This window comes from Symphodus melops (genome assembly GCF_947650265.1).
Source record: "Symphodus melops genome assembly, chromosome: 10".
NCBI classification, from domain to species: domain Eukaryota; kingdom Metazoa; phylum Chordata; class Actinopteri; order Labriformes; family Labridae; genus Symphodus; species Symphodus melops.
In genome coordinates, this window is record NC_136700.1 from 27,496,151 (window position 1) to 27,508,868 (window position 12,718).

General features: G+C 38.3%; 2 protein-coding genes across 2 annotated transcripts in view; both read right to left on the minus strand.

Annotated features, from left to right (window-relative positions):
• Nucleotides 1–228: 228 nt before the first annotated feature.
• On the minus strand, nt 229–2,828 carry LOC306830574 (uncharacterized protein; the record flags this gene model as incomplete). The annotated part of the gene is made up of 6 exons (XM_079354146.1): nt 229–772; nt 886–995; nt 1,280–1,424; nt 1,690–1,892; nt 1,984–2,043; nt 2,600–2,828. The coding sequence occupies 6 exons, from the start codon at nt 2,826–2,828 to the stop codon at nt 722–724; spliced, it is 798 nt and encodes a 265-aa protein (XP_079210272.1). The 3' UTR covers nt 229–721.
• Nucleotides 2,829–12,219: 9,391 nt separating this feature from the next.
• Nucleotides 12,220–12,718, minus strand: part of chrd (chordin) — a gene marked incomplete at its 3' end in the record, with an annotated part of 106,145 nt that continues 105,646 nt past the window's right edge. The window contains exon 14 of the mRNA XM_079354147.1: nt 12,220–12,302. Within this exon, the coding sequence (XP_079210273.1) occupies nt 12,220–12,302 (83 nt within the window). The remainder of the gene's footprint in view (nt 12,303–12,718) is intronic.

A 12,718-nucleotide genomic window follows, 5' to 3' on the forward strand; every position in this document is an offset into this window, starting at 1 on the left:
ATACACGAGGCATTACATTTCTTGAAACCAGCAAAGTTATACTAAAAACTATTGTACTTTTCTTGATTGAAAGACAATATTTAAGAATATTTTTCTCAATATGTAGGATCATTTTCTTGAAATGAGCCAAAAGCTGTGGAATTCATAAATAATATTAATGCTTAATCATCAGTGATCCTGACAGTACTAGAACAGGAAACGTCACTTACTTAAATGAAGACATGAATATCATCTCTTTTCACCTCTTTATTTAAGGTGCACTTGAACAGAACAAATCATCATAATTACTCACAATGTGTTCCTTTGAACAGTTTCAGCCAATAAAACAATATTAATAACAGCAAAGATATGGCTGTTCATGGCTATGCAAACAGTACTGTAAAATGTATAACAATAAACACTTGACAGACTAAACAAAGCAGATGATCCAACATCTACTGGAAGTGGAGATCAATGTACGAGCCTGCTCAGTGATGAACTTCCTCCACTCAGCCATACCTTTTTTATCTGAAGAAGTCATGTCTCTGTCATGAATGGCATCCATGAGGACTTCAGTCTGGAGTACAGAGAGGAGTGTGGCTAGGCACTTTGGGTATGTGAGGTGAAAGGTGTAATAGCATGCCATGATGTACATCACACTGTCAGAGATGTCCTCCTTGGGGAAGATCTGCACAGGCATGGTTCCAATGGCCAGAATGGTCATGGTTGGTCTCGCAGACAATCACCACAGGGCTGGAGAGAGGTCTAGTCTGAAGAAAGGTGTTGGCGTCTTCTCCAGACTCAAACACAAATAGAAATATAATCCCAATAACAAGTCACTGTTTAGACACCAGAGCCAAGTAGTAAAATATATGAAAAACTGTCATACATGTATGAATTTCTTACCTTGAGGATGTGAAGCATAGCCTCACTTGCATGCCCTAACTTCTTGGGTGGAGCAACAGGTGATGGGAAGATGTCTGACAAAGCTTTCATCGTGGCAAAGGTCTGCTTAACTGTGAAAAACAAAACAGTGTAATTGTATTTACTGAAATCACTTATTCAAAAAACAACAAGATGGAAACAAAGAAAGAGCAAGGTGTCAAGAAACATGAGTGAGTGTGGTTGGGAGAGACAGCAGTGAGCTGTATGTGATCAAATTAATAAAGCACATGGTGGGAGTGGTGAGGATGGCTGACAAGTTATGTAATAGTGAACACTTGGTGGATGTCTGACACTGAGTAGCACAAACAGCACTACTGTGGCCAGCCTATGGATTCTCTATCAAGTGTGTGATTACCTTTATCTGCCAGTGGAGGTCTCATGACTTTTTTGAAATCTCCATAAAACTGGATCTTCTCACAAAAGGTCCCCCAGCGGTTCTTCAGTTCGGGTATGAATTGAGAGTTTCCTTGATCGAGGATCCGCTGCAGTTCATCCATTATCTACCACAGGAGGACAGATAGAAAAATATCTTTTAAAATCTACATTCCTGTCAAAATCTAGCAAGTAAACTGTTTCTAGACCTATATGGACGTGGAAATTATGGACTAACCTGCTTTATGAATTATGAAACAATTTGTGCAAAACAGAACTGGCAAATATCCACTTCCTTCATATTAAAAATGGATAACATTTTATAATGTGCAAACTAATGACTTACTAGTTCACATAAAATATAAATCAGTGAAAATGATTTGATTTGCTTACATGATCCACTTCTCTGAAGCAGGGATATGCTTGAAGTATCTTGGTAGGCCTGTCCTGCTCCTTCATAACATCAGAGTTAATGTAAGCCCGTCTTGCTTGGTATTCGAGGTCCTTCTTGTTGGGTCTGGGCCTGGATTTGTATAGCTCCTGCAGAACTTTGTAGTGTCTTGCCTGGTTCTGTGGGCTGTCAGTAGTTTCAGGACCTATTGTTGAAATGAAATTACAAATGAAATGAAGGTTTGTGTTTCTATCATTACAGTTTAAAGAAACATACAAATATTCAAAGTTACTTACTTTCAGATGAATAAAGTGTCAAGTCAACTGGAGTGTTCTCCCTCCTTCTCCTCTTTCCAGCTGAACCACCAGAACCAGAACCAGAGGCTGTTACCATGACAAAAATACATTTGATAATTAATATTCATTTAAAATACAGGTGAAGTAGCATGTTAGTGAGTTACAGACATTAGCCCATTTTAAATGCTTCTTCACAGATTCCTGACAAAAATACAGAGAGTAAGAATCACATTAATCAAAATGAAATCAAGCTATAAAAGCAGTGATCCTGAATAAAGCATATCCACCTACCCACTCAGATCTGTCCCGCAGCATTGGGTAGTACTCAATTAGACGCTTAGCCATTGCAGATAACTCACGGCTGCATGGACATTGGAAGTCATCCCCTGCAGCTCTCTTGATGGCAATCATGCTTGTTACTGTATTCCTTATTAAGCAACAGCGAAGCTCTTTGGAGAGTGTATAGTCACCTTCTTCTCCAGCACGCTGTTTTTCAAAGAAGGTGGTTCTTGACTGCTCCAGCTCCGTGTCTGTGTATACAACAAACTGTGGACTTACAAGCTGTACAGTTCTGCTGACGCTGTCTCCTGGGGCTGAGAAGGATGAAGGGGTTGACCTCCTGGAAAGAGGTCCCGCAAGTCCTCCTTGGAGAGACTGGAAAGCATTTCTGACGCAAGGGCGCACTGCTCTGCGCCTAATGGCAACTTGCGCTGAGTTACCACATACACAATGAATGGGTTTGCCGCCACTGGCGGCCTGCGCCTTTGGCGTGAAACTGGCTTCTCTCTTTTGAGTGCACACATACCCAGCACAAACCGGTATGCTAGTGCCACACCCCCCGCCATCGCCACATAGATACCGCAAAAACCATGCTAACATTAGCTAACAAAACAGGCCAAAGTTAAATTAAGCCAACTGCCCACAATTTGTTTCTTCCAACAATTTCAGCCATTAAAACGATATAAAGAACATCGAAGAAACAACCGTTCATTCGACTATAAACGTTTTTTTTACATTAACAAGGTCAGCAAGGTCAGCAAGCTAACTGCTTTACAGTTAGCATTAGCACTTGTTAGCTAACCTCACAATTAGCTTAACTTGCAAAGACAGTCAAAAGCAAATGTATGTTACCTTTCAATACTGCATAGGTTGTCGTATCCATCTCCGAAACAACACTTCCATCTTCTTCCATTTCCAGTCTGTTTCCAACAGTCCAAGTTCATATAGCAGTTAGCCCTCTACAACCGCCTTTGACCCGCGGCCCGCCACTGACCCCTTTGGGCGCATTTGGAAGGTACCTAATTCAGAGAACTCCCCTATGCTGACAGACAATGTGAACAGCCCGTTGTTTAACTTTTCAGTCAGGTAGTTTTCCAAAATGGTTTGGCGCTGCGTTATCTGCCTCATTTTCATCACTTTTTCATTGAAACTTTTACTGAGCCACATCAATCGAATGCACAGCCGCAGTCCTGACTTCAGGTTGCTCTGTGGTATTGACGGGTGTACAGAGGAATATCGAGTGTACAACTCATTCTATCATCACGTAAAGAGAAGACACTCCCTGCATCTTATTGAAAGGACCAGACCAGGAGGTGAACAGGAGAGCCAAGGACCGCTGCAGCAACAAGTGAGTAACTTTGCTAGAATTAGCCCTGTTTTTTTCCTTTTAGCTGTAGGACCCTCTGACTGACTGATGACTCGTTGCTTGAGCCAGCATATGAAATGAAACTATTGTTGACAAAGTGATGATTTATGATCGGAAGTTTTGTCTGTTTGATTTTGACATTTACCGGATGTTTTGTACGACTTGGACGAAGATTGACAATTGATGGCGGCGTAAAAAGTAGACTGCACAGGAAGTGAAACGCACAGACCATGGTGTACATTTCAAAATAAAATATAACGGAAAAAAACAACCTAAAATCATTAATCATGTGTTTGTCAACATTACCGTAATTTCACATGCTGTCCTTCAGTCGGGTCCTAAAACTAACAGGACGTTATGTATGATGACATATTGATTATAGATCAGTTGGACTTGTATGCAAATTCACTGCTTGGTTCGTATAAAAAATATTCAATCTATAATGAAAATAAAATATGTCTGCGAAAATAAGTAAAATATGAAGATTTTTTTTTTTTGTGACACAGCACAACATCCAACCTGATCAACCTCCTCAGGATTCCAGCATCTCCAGTCACCAGCTTTATACAGCTGACACAGATGAAGGGCAAATTGACATTAACCAGGACAGAGCTGCCACAGTTCAAACAGTAAGTTACTCTACTGGTGACAATCTACTGAAATGGATGTATTGGTACAGTACAGTAATGTGTGACTTGACACCTAATTTATGAATGATAAGACAAAATGTTATATTCAAGGTAAAATGTACTAGATGTAGTGAGCAAAGATGATTTAACATTCAAATGACTATCTATAAGGACTTTTTCTTCTGTGATTAACATTGTACTTTACGTGTTACTTTGAATGTCAGATTACGTTACATCAGGATACTGATTAAAATTTCCACTGTTTTAGGGTCTGACAACACAGGCCACTGCCTTTGTTATAAATACACGGGCCAAGCACCGTCTCTCACAGGTAAGATTTCTTTGTTGTATTTCTTTCAAACAGACCACAGTTTTTTCATGTACAGTTACACTGAGTGTGTTGAACCAGTTATGTTTGATGGTCAATCTTCCTGCCTTGTTATCCAATTCACTACAGTCACACAAATATCATGAAGTTGTGTTGTGTTTTTTTGTAATTTTCAGAAAGGCATGAATGACATTGTTGCTGGTGTGCAGCAGTATCAGTCATCACTGGTGACAAACCTCAGGAGCCAGATCGAGCAGGTTCTAAAGAAGCATTTGGAATGCACATCAGGACACCTTCAAAAAGAAGTAATGGAAGTATTTGACAATTTTGTTGACCCATTCACGAGTGTTGCAACAACATTTCGACAGAACAGTGTTATGAAGAAGCAGCTAAGCATTTTGGATGCAGAGGAAATTCTGATTTCTCAAACTATATGCAAGAGGAAACATGGAGCATCAACAGACTTTTTCATTAAAGACAAAGTCTTTCATTACATTCCATTGGTCAAAAGTCTCGAGCAATTCTTATCACACCCGAAGATATTCTCTATGATTGAAAAGGGTCCACAGAGGTGCAGGAAGGGTTTTTTTCAGGACATTGTTGATGGCTCCCTTTTAAAATCACATCCCTTATTTTCTGAGAGACCGAATGCATTACAGATTGTTCTGTACACAGATGAAATTGAGATCTGTAATCCACTAGGATCCTTTGCATCAAAAAATAAGCTGTTGATGGTGTATTACACCATAGCAAACATAAATCCAAAATACCGGTCTAAACTTTCTGCTATTAGGTTACTTGCCATGGCTAGATCTGTAGACCTCCGTCAATGTGGTGTAGATGTAATATTGAGCAGAATCAAAGAAGATATGGATGCACTGTTCAACGGTGTTAAAATGCAAACTAGTAATGGACAGAAAACTATTTATGGTGCCCTGGTGTCTGTCTGTGGCAACACTCTGGCACAGCATGAACTGGCAGGGTTCAAGGAGGGTGTTGGCTTTGCCTACAGTAAATGCAGACACTGTGAGTGTTCTTTTGAGGACATGCAGTCACACTTCAATGAGGATGCATTTACTAAAAGGACTCTAATAAGGCATATCAGACAGACTAATGAAATGGAAAAGGCAGATACAGACATGCTTCGCAACAGCCTGAGAACAACATATGGGATCAATCGAAGGAGCAAATTAATTGAATTCCCTGCTTTTGACATTATACAACAAACTCCACAAGACATTATGCATGTCATTCTGGAGGGTACAGCGCCATTGGAAATCAAGAGAGTGTTGCATCATCTTGTTCAGTCAGGACTGATAGATCTGGATTCTGTGAATTCTGCTATTCTGGGTTTCCCTTATTCCCCTCTGGATGTTAGAGATCGGCCATCCCCAATTTCCCTGAGTACATTAATGTCAAGTGATGGAAAATTAAGACAGTCATCTGGGCAAATTCTTGTCCTGTTAAGGATATTACCATTTGTTTTGGAGAGTTTGGAAGACAATGTATATGTGCATCTGATACATGAGTTAATAGAGATTGTGCAGATAGTGTTTGCACCTGTTCTTACCATTGCAACTGTTTCTAGATTGAAGTCACTCATTGAAAATCATATGAAGCATTGGAAGGAACTTTTCCCAGAACACAATATTACACCTAAACAGCATTATCTGATACATTTGTCATCACAGATTAAGTCATTGGGTCCAATGGTTAGGCATATGTGCATACGGTTTGAATCTAAACATTGATTCTTTAAACAATGGGCTTCAAAGCTCAATTTTAAGAATGTTTGCAAGTCTTTGGTTAATCAGAACCAAATATATGAAAGCTGCCAAAATGTTGACCCTTCAGTACATCCAATCTTTTCAAATGAAAGGGAGATGGGACCTGTTTAAAGATCTACAGTATTTACAAGGAAAACTGAGAGACTTCCTAGGGTATGATGAAGTCAGCCATGCTGTATCAGTCAAATGGCTTGTGATAAATGGCAATAAATACATAATTCAAAAGTCAATGATCCTTGCCAAAGTTGTGAATGGTAATGTGCCAGAATTTGGACTGGTCAAAGACATATATCTTGTTGATTCTATGCTTTATTGTTTGGAATACCAACCTTTTCAAACAATACACTTTGATCAAAACGTGATGGCGTATCAAGTTGAGGTTCCACATCTTGCACAGGCCACTGAGTTGGTGGACGCGGAGAAGCTGGTGGATTTTACCTCTTATTACACAATCAGCAGCAAGAGCCAAACCTTTGTGCAAATAAAATACCATCTTGGGGATGTAATAGAATTATACAACAGTGAAAAATAACTCACAGTGCTCCCCAGATATCACATGGCATACTGTTAAAGCAGCTACTTAAAGCAACTTGTCAATAATAAAGATGCAAAAGATATGATTCTCATCAAAACAGTCAAAAACGAGGGGTTCAGCGTGCACTTCATCAGAATCAAATTGTGTGTTTTCTTTTTTCTTTTAGGGCTATGTTTTACATGAGGACATTGTTTGGTTGTGCTGTTCAGACACTTGCAAATTAGTCAAAAAAAATCAATCTAAAAAAGAATTTTGATAAAATCGAGATTGTGATTGTATTATTAAAAAAATTGTGACATCATATTTTTGCCATTTTTCCCACCCCTAGATGAGAACTATTGAATTAGTTTGAAATGTTACATGTTAAATGTTTAAATATGAATTGTCAGTTTAAAGTAGGCTACTGTGCCAACTGTACATTATAAATACATATTTTCTATTGTTTCATTGAAAATAAAACAGTGGATTCCATTTGGCTGCCGTGTTTTATATGAAGAGATAAAAATGTGTAAAAGTCATGATTTCTTATTTCATGCTTGAAATAAGATTTTTTTACTTTGAAAAAGCATTTTTATACTTGTGAGTGTTGTTGAAATGGCTTTGTAACTGTTGATATTCTAATTTCAAGCATATATTACTCAGAATAGGAAGTAAAATCTAAGTAACAAGCTTTAAAATCTTATCGAGATAATTCAGGAGAAAAATGCTTAAAACAAGTCAAATACTCTGTAAATACATAAAAATTACTTAGTAAGAAGAATTATCTTATCAGACATAAAATAAGAAAATATTACCTAAATCTAAGATATTTAATCTTACTTAGATTTCCCTTTTTGCAGTGTGGGTTGTTCTGCACCTTTAAAGGAGAGATTAGATAGGGTGTTTTACAGGAGACGGCCCCACCCTTTCTTAGCCCATTCAGTATCACCCCACAGCCCTCACTGTTGTTACTTTGTTTTTATGTAGTTAAATGTGTTCATGTTTTATAGTGTTTCTCTTGTTGTTATATAGACATATTATATAAATTTAAGCATTGATTAATTCAAGGAGCGTAGGAAATGAGGTAGCTGTCGTAGATCACTAGTATTTATTTGCATGCATTGATTATACAAACAACCCACTTTGTTGTTTTTTACATTCTTAACAAAACAAAACAAAATAGCTTCATTTAAACTTTGTAATTTGTTCACCTTGCTGACATTTCAACTATTTCTAGACTGTTTACGAGTGATGTTTAAACAATTAGACTGGAAATTTTACTGACATCAATGACAAACTGTACACAACAGTGAAGTCAACTTAGATGGTGCTACACTTGTTGGCATGTTCTTAATATAAGGTTGTACTGGGGGGCATAGCTTTAGTTCAAACAAGCAGTCCTAGTAGCAGGCCTAGCAGAATGAGTAAAAGCAGAACTAGTTGAAATGCCTGGTTTTAATAATGTATCGCTCCCCAGATGGGAGATACACGTCTTACATCACTTCCGCTCACATAAACAACAGCAAACAGCAGATGATAGAGTTAATAAGACTTAGAGCTGCACCTCTTAAAGATGCAGCTTCAAGAGGCAGAGGCTACTTTTTGATGCAACCAAATACGTTCCGGTGTTTCATCTAGAGCAACCATATGTGCAGCAGCCATATCACTCTTATGAGAGGAGTGCAGGGTACAATTTCAATCCGTACAGACGTGGTTACAGGGGATATGGTGGACTTGGCTGGGGTGGGTTTGCTCCAGGTCCACAGAATCAAGGATGTTTTTATTATGGGACACTCGACCACTGGGCCAGACACCGCCCAGGACAGTGGGCTGCTCCGGCCCTCCCTCACAGGGCCCTCTGAAGCAGCAAGCAGCATGGTTCTTATCAGTACTGGACTCCTAATGGACAAGGAGCCACCCAGGTGTGACAGCAGCCTGGTTAAATGTCAAGGGTCATCCAGAGTGCTTTAAGGGAGAGGGTTTGGCAGAGCCCCTCCTCACAATGACTGTTGAATTCATGCAGCTCTGTGGTTGACACAAGACTATGTTACTCCACTCTCACTGGTGATGTTTCACAACCTTCAATCTTCATCTCAATGGGTTCCAGTGGTGGAGTTCACGGGTACACCAACGACCATTCCCAGAGACACTTGAAAAAGGGGACATTCTTGCTTTTTACAACTTTTGGGAAACTTGGGTGCAGTCCATCCAGCCTTTAGTCCCTCCAAAAGACCTGTACCACGTCACTTTAAATTACATTCGTACTCCCAACTTTGAGTATCATGATGCTTTTGAAGCATATGTTGTTAACTCTCACTGGTGTATTACCTCTCTCTGTATTCTTATGGGCCTAGAGCGTGTTGTAGCTGCTGTTCATTTGACCTCTAACAGACAGAATGGTTTTAATTCTCAGATTATTTTACTCCATTCTTCTTAGATGTTTCTGAAAAAGGGGGTGTTGTTAATGCGGCCCTTTTTCAGAAAAAAGGGGGATATAGACGGGCATTGATGCATAATATATGTAGTGGCTGTAGTAAAAGCTCTTGTAAAGACAACACATAGTGTGACTTTCTTCATCCTTATCTAAAGCATTTACCGTGACAAATCTCAGACAAACAAAGTTGTAAATAGTTTTGTTCCATCCACACATTATTTACACTTCAGAAAGCATCAACATAGCTGACTAAATGAACCTTTACTTCTCACATCTGTGAAGAACAAGTCCAGAAATATGTAAAACTAAAGGCTAATTTGTCAAATGTATTTATTGCTCTTTTAGAGGTGAGAATATGTTTTACAGATGTCTGTTGTTTTAGACATCCAGAGAAACTGTTCCGCTTACCTTTGACTAAACTAGAAAAGTAGAAGATTCCCTTCATCACAAAAAGTAAAACTAGATATAGCATTGAAAGCAGCAAAAGGTGACATAGATAGACACTTTAATGATCCTGAAGGAAGAATTTAAAGGTAATAGTGAAAGAAGGTGACAGAAAGTAAAAGTGGTTCAGATGAACCTGTTGGTGGATGTGAGGAAGTGAATGTGAGGATGCAGTTAGAAGGAGGTTTGGAGATTTAATGTCTATTTATATTTTCTTTTTGTTAATGGGGTACAAAAGAACATGTTTGCAGGATACATCTCTGTAAACGTTTTCCTTCAATGAATAAAAAAAAAAGAGTTCATGTTTAGACTGACTTTGAGTATTTTAGTAAAATATAAATAAATAATAGTACCTTTATTTGAAAGAATACTTTAGTTCTCTTTATACCTCTGACTGAGGGTCATTTGAGATTTAAATGGCCTGTAGAGATGGTGTGAAAGATTGATGGTAGCACACTAAGATCTGCTGCTCTGATCACTTCTCTCAAGATGTTTTTTGTGTCTTTAACTTTAAGCCACATGAAACTTCACATGTTTTTGGTGAGTATTTTCATTCATCATTCCTGTAATATATTCATGTTCAGTGACAGTGGGTCTAAGGGGGACGCCTCTGGATCTCACCAGACTTGAATATGGATTTTATTATGGGGCTCTAATTGTACTAGTAGCTTCTCTTTCTATATGTATATGATAATAATAATAATAAATTAACACTAACTTTTTGTTAATGATTATTATTGACATGTTTAAGAATGGATCAGGACAGTTTTGTATTTTTTTTCTCTTTTTGTTCTCCTTTTCTCTTGTGCTATCTTTCTCTTAGGATTCAGAGGCAGGCGCAGTGATCTCGCAAGTTCTCAATATCTTCACCTCTCCAACACCACTCTCCTAGACTTCAATGTCAACATGTGTTTAACAGACGTAAATGATTAATTCCTTTAATGCAGGTAGATTTCACCACTACCAGACCAGATGACTGGACTACACAACCCCAGGATGTGAGTGGTAATAAAATGAAGCCCACCATTGTAAAATTCTCAGTTTGTAGATGAATAAAGGATTATCTTATCTTACCTTATTCAGTTTATCAGGGCTTATTGCCCTTGATTGCATGTTAATGCTCAGGCCTTGTTATTCAGGAACTTAACATTGATGCTTATGAAGAAGACTCTTTTATATTGACCTCATGTTTAATGAGGTCAAAAGGGGGAGTTGATAGAGTATTAGGCCTTTTTCTGCTTATAATCAAAGTGTTTACTGCAATAAAGTTTCATCACCCGATCCAAAGGAAAGGTTTGATATTTACAGTTTGAATGATGTTCGCTTACATTTATATTATACCAGTTATTTTATCATGTTTTATTCTAGGTTTGTGTGTGTTAATAAAACTGTCTGACTTTTCAGTAAGGTGTTTGTGTGAAGAGGGCTTGTAGGAGTGAATGCACATTCCAACATGTGTTTGATGTGGCCCTTTAAACTGAATCACTCACCAACTCAAACATAGGTTTAGTTTATGGCCCTGAACAGTTAATCACTCACCCACTTTTATAGGTTCAATGAGCCTTGATAGTTAATCACTTAAATGGTTTGTTGCTTAAAAAGAATTAGTTACCAGACTAGATGTCTTTCTTGTGATAAGAAACAGGACAGGTAGGATGTGTCTTCCCCTACAGGAGGTGAAAGGATTCAGGAGTTTGATGAACCAATGAGAGAAGGGGAACCAAACATCAGGAAACACATAATCTGGAAAGCTGCCCAATCAGAGGAAGGAAACTGCACATTCTCAAATGCATTATTTGGTTAGATATTCTCTGTCTAATGTATAAAAGGGTTCAGGGAAAGATAGTCGGGGCTCAGACTTCATGAAGTGACCAGGTATCTGTCTGTGGTCAGGGACACGTAGTGTTGAACCCAGAGACTCTGTAACTTCTATTCTTGATTCATCAGGTTCATAAACTCTGTTAACCTGAAAGAGACGTCTTCAGTCATTCCTCTCATCCCATCAAAAGAATGCACAGAGATTTGAGGTAATTATTTAAAGGAGTCAGATTTATATTAACAACATTTAGGAAAAGGATTAAATAGTAACTTTTATCCTTCACACCACTCAATCATACCTCCCATTGTGCTGCTTTTAATTACATTTTGATTGGAATTGTTTTGAGAATGAATAAAATGTAATGTAATGTGAGAATGTAATAAAACTCTTATACAGGTTCCTAATTTGATTTATCTGCTTCATTAACATAATAACCTCAACCCCTCTCTTCACAGATACTACCAGTCTAAGTTTTCAATAAATGTACATTTTCTTTTGGAACCACGTCTCTGTCTTACTTCGGTGGCTGAACCCGTGTTGCATTTATTTAATTAAGGTGTTCTTATTGTTCCTGGGGTGAAACTCCCCAGGTGGCGCTGTCAGCTCAATTAAACTAGTTCTTGGTTATTATACACTTTACCGTAGCTTCGCCCCTTGCCACACACAGATCAATAAATTATCGGAGTGGGTCTTTAACCCCCTCGTGGGACCCGGGGTCACTCTGTTCTCGCCTCTCATTGGCAGAATTGATGTCCATCACAAGCTTCACAGGTGTGTTTGATCAGTAATCCATCTCTCAAGACAGAAGTTCAATTACATTTACTAAAAACGTGCATAAATACAAAGTATGAATAAAAACACAACATCATAACATGAATAAAACCAAAGTCTAAAACCATGCTGAAAAGAATATGCAACACCTGAATAGTAAAAAGAAAAGCTTGTGCCTTGTGACAGATACTTGTCACATCAATGTCAATGTCAACTTTATTAGTATAGCACATTTAAAACAGCGAGTAGCCAACCAAAGTGCTTCACAGTGAAAGACAGTCATCCCCCACCACAAACAACAGAAACAATAAGCACAACAATTAAAAACCCAATAAAAGTGACTTATACACTGTTAAAAGTTAAA